The sequence below is a fragment of the Oncorhynchus nerka genome, linkage group LG9b (assembly GCF_034236695.1).
Source record: "Oncorhynchus nerka isolate Pitt River linkage group LG9b, Oner_Uvic_2.0, whole genome shotgun sequence".
Classification (NCBI taxonomy): Eukaryota; Metazoa; Chordata; class Actinopteri; order Salmoniformes; family Salmonidae; genus Oncorhynchus; species Oncorhynchus nerka.
In genome coordinates this window covers 33,696,039-33,710,993 of record NC_088424.1, presented here as the reverse complement: position 1 = coordinate 33,710,993, position 14,955 = coordinate 33,696,039, and the positions used below count along the sequence as shown (strand labels likewise).

Genomic DNA, 14,955 nt, shown 5'->3' with positions numbered 1-14,955 from the left:
GACATCCTCCTCTATGTAGCAGAACCCCAGGCTAGTATCCCAGCTATTCTTGATGTGATCAATTTGTTTGGTACCTTCTCGGGATACAGAATAAATTGGAACAAGAGTGAATTAATGCCCATACGGTCGCAAAATACCTCCTGGCTAGAACATCTCCCATTTAAGTTATCTTCAGAAAAATTTACCTACCTAGGAATTGTAGTTACCAAACAATACTCCTTACTATTTAAAGAGAATTTCCCCTCTGATACAAAAACTCAAAGCAAACATACTATTTTGGAGAACTCTCCCAATTTCTCTGCTCGGAAGAATTAATGCCATTAAAATGGTCTTCCTCCCACAACTGCTCTACCTATATCAGAACATCCCAGTATTCATACCTAAATCCTTTCATAAACAACTGGACTCAATTATCAATCCTTTCATCTGGGATTATAAAACACACAGGATAGGTAAAAACACCTCTGTAAATCCAAGATGGAAGGAGGATTGTCTCTCCCAAATTTTATATTTTATTACTGGGCCGCTAACCTCCGCATTGTTACGTTTCTGTTGGATGACGTACTCCCGGCACCCAGCTGGCTTAGTATGGAGCGTGAGGAGTGTCACCCCTTCTCTATTGGCGCTGTGATTTTGTCGCCTGTCAATCTGGAGATGTCACTTTATTGTAACAATCCTATAATACATAGCACAGTCCGAATCTGGAAGCAAATTAAAGTCCACTTTGAGCTCAGACCAATGTCATTCATGCTCCCTGTCGCCAGGAATCCCTCCTTTGCCCCTTCTAACCTTGATAACACCTTTGAGCGATGGGGAGAGTTGGGGATAAGTACCATAGGGGATTTATACATAGAAGGGACCTTTGCTTCCTTTGAGCTGCTGAGGGAAACTTATAATCTTCCCAGAAGTAATTTTTTCAGATACCTACAAATTAGAGACTACGTTAGAAAACACCTCCCAACATTTGGGGATGCTAAACCTTCCATGTTTGACGGATGCATAAAAATATGCCCCACCTCAGATAAACTGATATCGCGTCTATATGATGCTTTTCAATCTGTTAGCACACCTTCTACTGATGCCATCAAGGCAAAATGGGAGGAAGAACTAGGGACTGACATCTCAGTGGCAGACTGGGAAGAGAGCTTGGAGTATATCCACACATGCTCCATTAATTCCAGACATCGTCTCATACAATTCAAGGTATTACACAGATTACACTATTCCAAAACTAAACTGCATAGGATATTTCCTGACACATCCCCTACATGTGATAAATGTCAGGCTACGCAGGGTACACTACTCCACTGCTTTGCCCTATGCTCTAGCTTGCATGGTTATTGGTGTGGAATTTTAGGATCCTCTCTGAAGTTTTGGAGACTTCAATAGATCCAGACCCGCTTCTGATAATCCTGGGAGTATCTGAGTCCCTAAACGGATTAACCAACCCCCAAAAACAACTAATCTCGTATGGTCTCATCTCGGCAAAAAAACTAATCTTGTTGTTTTGGAAAAGGAGGAAAGCGCCCTCTACCAAATTATGGCTCAGTGAATTGGCAAACACTGTACACTTAGAAAGAATTAGATATATTCTGAACAATAAATTATCAACTTTTGATCAAATCTGGCAGCCTTTCCTCTCCTACTTGGACGAGTCGGCGCTGTGAATTTGTACTTATTAACGCACTCTCAATTGTAATATTTTAATCTACCTTTGGGCAGCGTGTGCTGGCCCTACCACCCGAGCAGTTGGGAGGTGGGGGGGAATAGGGGATGGGAGGGGGGCTGCACCCAGAACTCTGGGTCTTGTTGTTCCTGTATGCTCTTTTATGTTTAGATAAGAATTGTATACTTGTCATGTATACCTATACACCATTCTTGTGTGTGTTTAATAAAAATATTTGAAACAAAGAAACAACTGAAACCTGATGTTTTCACCATGAATCTCATTCAGGATAATGTGTAAATGCAATACAGGAAAACGGTGAATATACATGACATTAGACATCATTTTGTCAAATATGTATTGAAGTTAAAAGTACAGTATATATATATATATTTTATTTTACAAAGAAATCTGAATGATTTCCAATGCATTTCTAGACATACAGTTGACTTGTATGCTTAGCCTCTCTGATGAAAGATTCCAAAATAAAATAAAATTCATTCTCTTACTGTATATTAGTCTCTCCAAGACAGTCTGCATTCTCCTCCTGTGGTCCATTGTTCTTATTTTAAATGTGTGTAGTTCTGTTCTTGTCCATTAGTCTTCTGTATGATGTAATGTGTCATGTTTCATGTGGACCCCAGGAAGAGTAGCTGCTTCTTCAGCAATAGCTGAATGAACTACTAAATACTGTGTCCCATGTTAAACTCTGAACTCTTTAAAAACCACTCAAATCTATTTGTTCTAGATACTGACCGCTCTATACAGACAGACACACACAACAATAGATACTGACCCCTCTATTCAGACACACACAATACTGCTCTACATATAAACTCAGCAAAAAAAGAAACGTCCCTTTTTTCAGGACCCTGTCTTTCAAAGATAATTCGTAAAAATTCAAATAACTTCACAGATCTTCATTGTAAAGGGTTTAAACTGTTTTCCAACTATTAATGAACATCCTGTGGAACGGTCGTTAACCTCTGCGCACCGAACCCATTAGCGGGATTAAATTCGACAACATACGGTGATCGCTACATAAATAGTCATATTAAACATTCATAAAAATAAAAGTGTCTCACGTGTTTCGAAAGCCTAGAATCTTGCTAATCCAACTGCGTTGTCAGATTTAAAAAAGGATTTACTGTGAAAGAATACGATGTGATTATCTGAGGATAGAGCCCCATAAAAAAAAACTATTTCAACCAGCACAGGCGTAACAAAATCACATACGACAATAAAATAAATAGTTTACCTTTGATGATCTTCCTCGGTTTGCAATCCCAATGCTCATTGTTACACAATGAATGGTCTTTTGTTTGATAAAATCCATTCTTATAGCCTAACACGAAACATTTTGTGAACCGCTTGTGTCGTGAATTCCGTCTCATTCCATTTTCGACGACACATTCGATGTAAATACACACAAAACGTGACTTTTCCAGTCATGTTTGGTTTCATTATAATCAACTGGTTTGTTTGTAACACAACGAAATCTGATGGGTCATTTCGCGGGACGTATTGACTGAAAGAAACCGATTTGAAGACAACAAGTAATGACATCATTGTGCACCAATGATATGACTGCTGTTTCGTTGATTGACTCTATTTTAACCCAATGAACACTGATCGTCTTGAAATCTAGCTGGGTAGATAGCCAATGAGCTGAGGTAAACAGCAATATGTAATGTTTATGTGTTGGAAGACCAACCCATGTAGTAAACTCTGGCGTAAAGAGGGTCATTCGCCATTGAAGTTTCATACCGGAAGGAGCAACGCATGTTACGTTGTGGTAAAGCGCATCTTCAGCTGTTTATATATCAATCAGTATGGCGACTAAGTCAGGGAAAGCTAAATCTAAGTCTAGATATACAGATGTACACACAATTTTAGAAGAAATTGATCGGGAAAGTGAGACAGAGATTGTTGGAGGACGATTAATTTAGCGATTCCCAAATGGAGGACTATTTTTTGAACGGAGAGGACATCGTTTTGCTAATGCCGTTGTTTGAAATAAATTACCAACAGGGTAGCCTAGTGTTTAGTGGTTAGTGGTAGCCTAGGGTAGCCTAGTGGTTAGAGCCGGAAGGTTGCAAGATCAAACCCCCGAGCAGACAAGGTACAAATCTGTCATTCTGCCCCTGAACAGGCAGTTAACCCACTGTTCCTAGGCCGTCATAATAATAATTTGTTCTTACTGACTTGCCTGGTTAAATAAAAAATAAAAAATGTGTGATTTCTTAAAATGTTTGTAGCAATATATAAAAATGTAATGTAATGAAATGTGAGATGCGTGTGTCTGCCAACCCACCCCCACATGAAATAGCCTATTTGAGGCTGTTGAGGGGAGGGCAGGCCCACAACAATGGCCAAAGTGAAATGGAGACAGTAGATACAGATGGTCTGTTGTAATATAATAAAGACAGTAGATCTAGCTGGTCTGTCATAATATAATAGAGACAGTAGATCTAGCTGAAATGTCATAATATAAAATAGACAATAGATTTAGCTGGTCTGTCATAATATAAATGAGACAGTAGATCTAGCATGTCATAATAATATATTCAACCTTATGTTCCCTGTACTCTATATATATCTGTTTATTATACCTGTTGATACAGGGCTCATATGTGAAACTATTCTAACTGAACATTTTCTTTCACAGTGACACTGACTCCGAATGGGAGCCCCCAGTGCCAAGGTGTCCATCCCCCACTGAAGCTGGTTCATCCAGCTCCTGCCACAAGTGGTGTTCATCTGCCCAAATGTATTTCTGCAGGCATGGATGTGCCTCAGGGCCAAAAGGGCACAGCATGGAGGCGTTGCTGTGTTCTTTGCAAAATGAAGTCCCCCATCACCTGCACCACATGCTTGGTGACCCTCTGCTCTACAGCAGAAACAGACTGCTATGGCACCTGGCATCAGCAGGACAATATTGTGTAGAGGACTGATGGTCTTCCAAATATTGAAAGTGTTATTTTGTAAATGTATATATTTTTTTCATGTTTTTTCTCCATTATTTGGGGGGGTTGTGTTAGAATACCATTTTGGTATTTTGTATATAGTTATTCCATTCAAAATGTATAACTTCACCAATTTGGCCACTTGGGTACATTTGGGCTACTTGTGTGGGACACCTGGGTGACTTCATGACAAATGTCATGTAGCGCACTCATTTTGGAAGTTATCATTCTGAAACTTTGCGCAAGTACTGTTGCTCTCTTATGTTTTTCACTGAAATTGTCCCCATTATCCTATCTGAACGTTTGTTTTGGCTTGTTCATTTTAAAGATGATGATACAACAATAAAAATGAAAAAACATATGTTGTTTTCATTGTATTGTCTAAACCAGATCTTTTATGAAATATTCTCCTACAATCAATTCACATTTACACAAACTTCCGAGTGTTCTCTTTCAAATGAAATCCAGAATATGCATATCCTTGGTTCTGAGCCTGAGCTACAGGCAGTTAGATTTGGGTATGTCTTCAGAAGGAAATTGAAAAAAGTAGGGGGGTAGCTGTAAGAGGTTTTTAAGACACTAACAGCTTGCAGATGGTAGGCAATTGAGGTCACAGTTATGAAAACTTAGGACACTAATGAGGCCTTACTACTAACTCTGGAAAAACACCAAAAGAAAGATGCCCAGGGTCCCTGCTCATCTGCGTGAACGTGCCATAGGCATGCTGCAAGGAGGCATGAGGACTGCAGATGTGGCCAGGGCAATAAATTGCAATGTCCGTACTGTGAGATGCCTAAGACAGCGCTACAAGGAGACAGGATGGGCAGCTGATCGTCCTCGCAGTGCCAGACCACGTGTAACAACATCTGCACACCGAACAACATCACCTGCAGGACAGGTACAGGATGGCAACAACAACTGCCCGAGTTACACCAGGAACGCACAATCCCTCCATCAGTGCTCAGACTGTCCGCAATAGGCTGAGAGAGGCTGGACTGAGGGCTTGTAGGCCTGTTGTAAGGCAGGTCCTCACATACATTACCGGCAACAACGTCGCCTATGGGCACAAACTCACCGTCGCTGGACCAGACAGGACTGGCAAAAAGTGCTCTTCACTGACGAGTCACGGTTTTGTCTCACCAGGGGTGAATGTCGGATTCGCGTTTATCGTCAAATAAATTAGCGTTACACCGAGGCCTGTACTCTGGAGCGGGATGGAGGTGGAGGGTCCGTCATGGTCTGGGGCGGTGTGTCACAGCATCATCGGACTGAGCTTGTTGTCATTGCAAGCAATTACAACGCTGTGCGTTACAGGGAAGACATTCTCCTCCCTCATGTGGTACCCATCCTGACATGACCCTCCAGCATAACAATGCCACCAGCCATACTGCTCGTTCTGTGCGCGATTTCCTGCAAGACAGGAATGTCAGTGTTCTGCCATGGCCAGCGAAAAGCCCGGATCTAAATCCAAATTTTATACAAATTTTATTTGTATTGTTGTCGATCACTTGTTTTCTTTGGTGAAAATAAATTAAACTAAAATGAAACTAAACGAGCTCAAGCTGTAGAAAATATGAGGTACCAGTACTCAGCTCCCGTGAGCTCCTGCCCAAGTCAAGCAGTGAACACCACCAAATCACACACATCCTTGTCTCCTCAAGATAGCTACCGTGTACTGGCCGACTTCGATTGGCCTCGGAGTGCTTCCAAGCTTTTCTACCATAAATGTTGCACTTTACAGTTGTCAAATAATTATGGACACTTGCAGCAAACATACAGTGTATTTCGATAGGCTTGCCGGTGCAGTAATGAATGGCTCTACACTTAGATCCATTCGCTCACAGCTGGCTCAGACCTCCAGCATCGAAAAAGCCTGGTGGTGCAGACAGGTGTGGTCAGCCTGTTAATAGAGAGAGGAAGTGCTAGAGAACCAACTCACAACCATCAAAACACATCCCACTGGCCCTGAAAGATGGTGGCTGATTGTCTGCATGAGTGATCTACACAGAAGATGGCAAATAGTACAGTAGAGGACATCCAGGTCCCGGCCATGCATGTGCCGGCTATTTTAGGAAGCTGGATGACTTATTTAAGCCTGACGTCAAGACTCCCAGTCCCAGGGCTAGCTGAAGAGAAGCTCAGAGCGCCGCTGTGGGTGTGTAAACTCTCTGAGTGCTTTGTGTGTGTGAGTGTACTCTGTGAAATGTTCTGTGATGATGTGGCTGTATGGCTGCTGATAGTGTAGGACTCAGGTGCTTTGACATGGAAGAAGGTACAACTAGCAGCAGGTGTGAATCAGCTGGGAACCAAGGAACGACTCTAAAATCACAATCTAGTTATTATAAATGTTTTATTATCCTATAAAATACTCCAGACGATTGGTTGGGTTATGATGAGGCACATGCAGCTACTGTAAAACCAGTGGTTCCCACCGACTCTGGGAGCCAGAAGCTTTGTAGCCCACTACTTCTACAACTACATGATGTAATCCATGTTGGGGATTTGTTCAGTCCACTGGTCACCATGGTAACCTGGGGAGGGTGGAGCACAGATGGAATAGGGGACTAGCTAGAGTTAGACAAAATCCTCTGGGGTCAGTGCACACTGCACGCATGCTACGCATACAAGTACGCACACACACCCAGAATTCATTGCAGTGATGCTGCTATCAGGGTCAACGTGGCATCAGCAGTGAAAGAAGGGTGTTGGTGAGTGTGTTTGAATGACTGTGTGTGTGTGTGTGTGTGTGTGTTGGGGCGAGCGGGAGCTGGTCCAGTCTGCTCTCTCTCCTTACTGCTGCTGGGCTGGAGACGCTCCAAACCCCACTGGCCTGCTCATGTTGCCATGGCGTAACACCTGCACTTGTATAAACATGCAGAGAATAACACATGTAACTGACTTTCAGAGAGATTTAACTACACTAAAAAAGGGTCAGTTCTGAGTAAGAAAGGGAGCACACGAACGAGAGGGGCAAGAGAGAAGGAGAGAGATAGGAGATTCATTTTAAGATGAAAACGGCAAAGGGCTTGTTAAGGGCTTGTAAGTAAGCATTTCACTCTAAAGTCTACACATGTTGTATTTGGCACATGTGACAAATACAATTTGATTAGATTTTTTTGTAGAAAAGAGGTAAATCAGGGAAAAGATGGAGGGAGGAGAAAGAGATATCTTTACTGAAAAAAGCAAGACCAGAGAGATAAAAAGAGGTGAAAGCTTGAAAGTTTATTCCCTTTTAGAGAAATGCCTTAAAATGGAGTTCCCCTGAGCGAAACGACACTACCGATGTAAAAAAACATTTTTTTTTTAATGTTACAGCCTTATTATAAAATGGATTATATTGTGTTTTTCCCCCATCATCAATCTACATACAATACCCCACAATGACAAAGCAAAAACATGTTTTTAGTTATTTCTGCAAATTGCTTGGCACACCTGTTTTTGGGGAGTTTCTCCCATTCTTCTCTGCAGATCCTCTCAAGCTCTGTCAGGTTGTGTCGCTGCACAGCTATTTTCAAATCTCTCCAGAGACGTTCGATTGGGTTCAATTCCAGGCTCTGGCTGGGCCTCTCAAGGACATTCAGAGACAACTCCTGCATTGTCTTGACTGTGACTTTGGGTTGTTGTTCTGTTGGAAGGTGAGGTCCTGAGCACTCTGGAGCAAGTTTTCATCAAGGATCTCTCTGTACTTTGCTCTGTTCATCTTTCCCTCAATCCTGAATAGACTCCCAGTCCCTACCACTGAAAAACATCCCCACAGTATGATGCTGCCACCACCATGCTTCACCATAGGGATGGTGACAGGTTTCCTCCAGACGTGATGCTTGGCATTTAGGCCAGAGTTCAATCTTGGTTTCATCAGACCAGAGAATCTTGTTTCCCATGGTCTGAGTCCTTTAGGTGCCTTTTAGCAACTCCAAGTGGGCTGTCATGTGCCTTTTACTGAGGAGTGGCTTCCGTCTGGCCACTCTACCATAAAGGCCTGATTGTTGGAGTGCTGCAGAGATGGTTGTCCTTCTGGAAGGTTCTCCTATCTCCACAGAGGAACTCTGGACCTCTGTCAGAGTGACCATCAGGTTCTTGATCACCTCCCTTAACCAAGGCCCTTTCCCCCTGATTTCTCAGTTTAGTCGGGGAGCCAGCTCTAGGAAGAGTCTTGGTGCTTCCAAACTTCTTCCATTTAAGAATGATGGAGGCCACTTTGTTCTTGGGGACTTTCAATGTTGCAGACATTTTTTGGTACCCTTCTCCAGAATTGTGCCTCGACATAATCCTGTCTCGGAGCTCTACGGACAATTCCTTCGACCTCATGGCTCGGGTTTTGTGAAGAGTGAAGAGGTGACTCCGGGATGCTGGCCTTCTAGGCAGAGTTCCTCTGTCCAGTGTCTGTGTTCTTTTGTCCATCTTAATCTTTTCATTTTATTGGCCAGTCTGAGATATGGCTTTTTTCCCCAACTCTGCCTAGAAGGCCAGCATCCCGGAGTCGCCTATTCACTGTTGATGTTGAGACTGGTGTTTTGAGGGTACTATTTAATGAAGCTGCCAGTTGAGGACTTGTGAGGCGTCTGTTTCTCAAACTAGACACTAATGTACTTGTCCTCTTGTTCAGTTGTGCACCGGGGCCTCCCACTCCTCTTTCTATTCTGGTTAGAGCCAGTTTGCGCTGTTCTGTGAAGGGAGTAGTACATAGCGTTGTACGAGATCTTCAGTTTCTTGGCAATTTCTCAGAACAAGAATAGACTGATGAGTTTCAGAAGAAAGTTCTTTGTTTCTGGACATTTTGAGCCTGTAATCGAACCCACAAATGCTGATGCTCCAGATACTCAACTAGTCTAAAGAAGGCCAGTTTTATTGCTTCTTTAATCAGTACAACAGATTTCAGCTGTGCTAACATAATTGCAAAGAGCTTTCTAAAATAATAAACTTGGATTAGCTAACACAACGTGCCATTGGAAAACAGGAGTGATGGTTGATGATAATGGGCCTCTGTGAGCCAATGTAGATATTCTACTATAGCCGTTTCCAGCTACAATAGTAATTTACAACATTAACAATGTCTACTCTGTATTTCTGATTAATTTGATGTTATTTTAATGGACAAAAAAAAAGGCTTTTCTTTCAAAAACAAGGACATTTCTAAGTGACCCCAAAATGTTGAACGGTAGTGTACATTTGAAAAAATGTGTCATTATGGGGTAGTGTGTAGATGGATGAGGAAAAACATGAATTTAATTCATTTTGGAATAAGGTGGTAACGTAACAAATTGTGGAAAAAGTCAAGGGGTCTGAATACTTTCTGAAGGCACTGTGCTGTATCTACCTCAATTACCTCATACCCCTAAACATTGGCTCATTACTGGTACCCCGTGCATAGCCAAGTTACCGTTACTCATTATGTATTTATTACACCCGTTATTATTTCTCTATTATTTCTCCTGTTTTCTCTCTGCATTGTTGGGAAGGGCCCGAAAGTAAGCATTTCACTGTCCGTCTACACCCGTTTTTGTCATGAAGCATGTCACAAACACTATTGTATTTTATTTGACGCAGGATCTTAATTTAAACCAGTTTGTTACAGCAGGAACATCATTCTGCAACAGGAAATGGGAATTATTATGTGGATTATAATTAATGGACATTTTTGTACGGGTTGACACATTTTTCGTAAGGGAAAATCAAGTCTGACAATTCATAGTGGAAATTACAAAACCTTTTCTGGCCTTTTTATACCTCAAATACACTACACATTGTAAATGTCCTGTATTTCTTGAAAGTTGTCCTGCAACAGGGTGATAAAATTAAGATCCTACATCTGTAGGTTTAAATAACTCACACTTAGTAAACTAGGGAGTACTCCTGGACATCTGGTATAAAGTCCATGTGTACACACTACAGCATTGAGTGTACCATCATCATAGAAGGCTATTACCTGGTTAATATTAGACTATTACCAAGTGTACTTTATCATAATGAAATCCTCAGTGTCCCCCCCCCCACACATACACACACAGTATTAACACAGATCAGCCTTAGTACAGCTGTGTTTCTCTAGCTTCTTTATAACTCAGATATTTGAATACGACAAAACAATCTCATTCATGTTCCAATTTTCCTGTCTGATATTTGCAGGGTGGTAATGCTGATTCATGTCTTTATTACATATTTAAATAATTAGCTTCTGGCAGAATTTGGAAGGGATTTTGAATGGGCTTTGAAAGCAATTCCAAGTTTTCTAAGTAAGGGAAATAAAAAGGACTAGTAAACAGACACACACACACACACACACACACAAAATCACCTTAGACCAGCTGTGCTCCTCTAGCCTCTTTATAACTCAAATATTTGAATAGAACAAAACAATCTCATTCTAAGACCATTCAAAATCCCTTCCAAATTCTGCCAGAAAAGAGAGGACTGTACACATTCAGGCTATTTATCAAAACATGTAATGAAGCAAATCATCTGCATTACCACCCACCACACATCTGTACTCAGACAGAAATTTGAGCAAATCACATGAATGTGAAAGCAATTTCAAGTTATCTAAGTAAGAGCTAAAAAAGGCTAAAAGGCATATAATCTGTGGCTGCCACTGTCTCCGGGTGGCTTATCTATTCAAAATGTAGCGGCATGAACAGGAATGCAATCAGTGTCATAAAGGCAAAGTGAATTAGATTCAGAGAGAAAGAGAGAGACCAAGACATGACAGACAGTACAGAGAGAATTAGTTGAACATATTGACAGTAGTAGAATGACAGTGTAGAGCAGTGGTGTCAAACTCATTCCATGAAGGGCTGAATGTCTGCTGGTTTTTGTTATTTCCATTCAATTTGGCTCCAATTAAGGCCTAGACAACCAGGTGAGGGGAGTTTGTAACTAATTAGTGACCTTAGTTGATCAATCAAGTACAAGGGAGGAACGAAAACCCGCAGACACTTGTCCCTCCGTGGAATGAGTTTTGACACCTGTGGTGTAGAGAATGCCTTAAATACCTGTTTCCAGTTGTCATAAATGATGACTGAACTCTCCTCATCATCAACTGACACTGTGCGCTCGTAGCCTTCTCCTGTAACCAAACATGACACATGAACATACACAACAATGAACAATAAAGTGATACACAAACACATGATAACACACACTACAAATGGTTTGAGGTGGATATGCAAGAAAACATTCAGCCTATTGATTAGGTCGCAGTTGTAAATGAGAACTTGTTCTCAACTAGCCTACCTGGTTAAATAAAGGTGAAATAAAAAAAATAAAAGTTAACCGAGGCCCATGTCTGGTATTACACAATGATAGGCTGAGGAGTTGGAAGCACACACAGATATTGGACAAGGTTATGGTAGCCTACAGTACGGTGGCCCACATAGAGCATTAAGGTTCCAGAAATAGCTATGTTGCAAATACCTTGACTCTCCAGGATCCTAGGAACCATAATGAATACTTTGTGGTCTGACTCTTTATGACATGTCTCTTGCAGCACCTCTTACAGAGCAGTGTGCTCATCACTCTGCTGGAGCATTGATTGGTTGAGTGATTGGCCCAAGACTGCTGTTATTATCACCCTGACCTTTCAGACAGCCTAGTGACACAGAGTGCTTTTTTGGTTTATCTTGTAATTTCTCTACCTTTAGAATGCACTCAGAAAATGGGAAAAGTAACTCTCAACCTCACGAATCAGAATGATGTTGGTCTTTTGTGGTGGATGATGTAATGCGATTGACATAAAGTAGATACCACGTGCACACTGCACACACACTACAATCCACACACGCACGCACACACAGAAATATAAACACATTGAAGAACTTTACCACAGGCTGTTTCAGAGTCCACCGAAAGAGATCTGTCTGACAGTCCAGCCAGGGACAGAGCCAGCGATGATTTTCCAACCCCATTCTGCCCAAGTAGTACGATCCTTATAGCACTCCCATGATACCCCTCTGCCACCTGACCAAATGATTCATCCTGGCAAAGAGTGTCACTGATTGGCAGTGTGGATGGTTTGTCAATCCCTGGTATCCAACCACGGTCCTCTGATACGGCCTCCTCCCGCCTCAGCTGGTGCTTGATTGGTAGAGGTGTGCTTCCTCTTCTCAGAGGGGGAGCGGTGGTAAGAAGCATACTGTACTGAGAGAGACAAAAAAATAGGTAGTGAGTACAAGCCCCAAAGGACATGACCCTTATGAGCATGGAACTGAGTGAATGTTAATGCAGGAGAAGAAGAGTTACATTTGACACAAATAGTTGACACAGTAGGCCTATTACTATGGAAGCAAATGCTGCGTTTAAACACTAATCGGTCTTCTGACCAATCAGATCAGCTCCAAGGCTTTCGTGGAGTGAAATGTAATGATGCTTCGTGGGGGGCGGTTGTTGATGTGTTCAGAGGGTCCCTGGTTCAAGCTCAGGTTGGGGCGAGGACAGGGATGGAAGCAAGACTGTTACAATGGGACTCTGGGATGCATTAGCAGAAAATAGGTCCAGAACATAAATGTCCATGAGCCCTCCTCCTGCATGTCACACACAAAAGCAGTTAAACATGTCTACAGTAAGCTATAGGCTCTATGCACGCAAAACGTAAACACACATACCTACGTATAGGCCTACCTAAACCTTTGTGTGTGTGTGCATATGCAAACACGCAAAACACACACAGACACACAGTATAGAGACTTCAGTGTTCTCAGAACAACGACCAAAGCCATCAGTTTTCAACAACAACCAAAGCCATCAGTTTGTGTTGCTGGGAGCATTCAGCGTGTGTACTGCAGCAGATCAGTCAGATGACCTCCATCAATATTAATACAGCAATTCATATAGTTGGAGCACTCACCCTGGGAGCCAGCACAGAGCCAGGAGCAGGTGTGCCTGTGGCTGAGCTCCACTCAGTGACACACAAGGATAGAGTGTATTGCTGGACTCAGGCACAGTACCAATAAGAGTAATTGAAAGGGTGCAATTAATGAATCAAGGTCTTTGTTGTCAAGGAGATGCAGGAGAGCAATAAAGAAAGACACCGAGAAGGATCGACTGACAGGTGAGAAACTAGGGCAAACCGTAACACACAACATTGGGCAATAACAAAATAGTACAGTACAATACTGTAGGCCTGCAGGCAATGCTTTGTTGCTATACTTCTGTTTGCTCATTGTATTACCACTATAGAACATAAATTGCTCTGGCTGCTAGGCTACTGTTGGTAGTGTTGCCACTATAGTGTAACTATTAGACCCGCTATTATTTGCCCACTGATGATCACATTTTAGTTTCGAATTCAACATGTCGAGTAATTATACTGTAAATACATCATAATAATGATCCTAATTTATTATAGAAGAGAGATGAGCCTGCTTATGAAACAAATACTAATTGATGTGTCCGCACCTTTCGGGAGATGACAGACAACGCTGATTGAGAGTGGGAGTTGTGCGCGTAAACATAGTGACAGCTTTGTCAGCGTGCACGTGCTACTAGAATTCCACATATCGCGAAGCTCCCAAGCCAGCTCCGTAGTCTTTCTGCTAAAGACGTTATGTAGCATACAGCGCACCGGTATGTAGTTTAAAGATGCAATTTGTTATAGTCTACTGAACTCAAAGAAAACGTTTGGCACATAAAAACAGTGAGGTCAGAGCTGAATTTGTTTTGTCACCTTACCTGGTCAGTCATCGTGTTAAATTCTTCCTCTATTTTTCACAAATAAAGTCCCTAACTGCGACCACAATCCATGTCAAGTCATTTGCGCTCGGGAAGTATGGATGAGAGAGAACAAAATAACCGCACCAAATATCAATTAACATTGCGAAACCATTCTCCGGCTGGTAATTCCTCCCGAAGCTCCTTGGTCTCGAAGTGTAGGTATTGATCGAAGAAGAGTGCAGAGCATATGAATAGGTAGCCTGGTCTACACCTGCGTCTGGGAGTGTTATGAATAAACGACCCTTCTTGTGCACAGAAAAAAACGTTAGCACGCCTCCTTCTCATATTCTCCTCCTGTCCCAACGCCAAAGAATGCCCTTAGTGTATACATGAGCTTACACAGCTCATCTCTCTCTCTCCCACTCTTTCTCTCTCGCTCTCTTTCAATTCAAGGACTTTATTGGCATGGGAAACATATGTTAACATTGCCAAACAGTGAAGTAGATAATAAACAAAAGTTAACTAAACAATAAAAATGAACTGTAAACATTACGGTCACGGAAGCTGAAAAATAATAAATACATTTTAAATGTCATATGCCTATATGCAGTGTTGTAATGATGAGCAAATAGTAAAAGTACAAAAGGGAAAATAAATAAACAGCCAAGGTTAGTTTAC

At 41.8% G+C, this 14,955-nt stretch overlaps 1 protein-coding gene across 1 annotated transcript in view; it reads right to left on the bottom strand.

Moving 5' to 3' along the window:
• The window catches only part of LOC115114689 (GTP-binding protein REM 2-like), a 37,103-nt gene extending 22,469 nt beyond the window's left edge, over positions 1–14,634 (bottom strand). Inside the window, exons 1-3 of the mRNA XM_029643142.2 lie at positions 14,296–14,634; positions 12,450–12,765; positions 11,622–11,695 (exon numbers count right to left, since the gene is read on the bottom strand). Of these exons, the coding sequence (XP_029499002.1) occupies positions 11,622–11,695; positions 12,450–12,765; positions 14,296–14,307 (402 nt within the window). The 5' untranslated portion in view covers positions 14,308–14,634. The remainder of the gene's footprint in view (positions 1–11,621; positions 11,696–12,449; positions 12,766–14,295) is intronic.
• Positions 14,635–14,955: the final 321 nt, after the last annotated feature.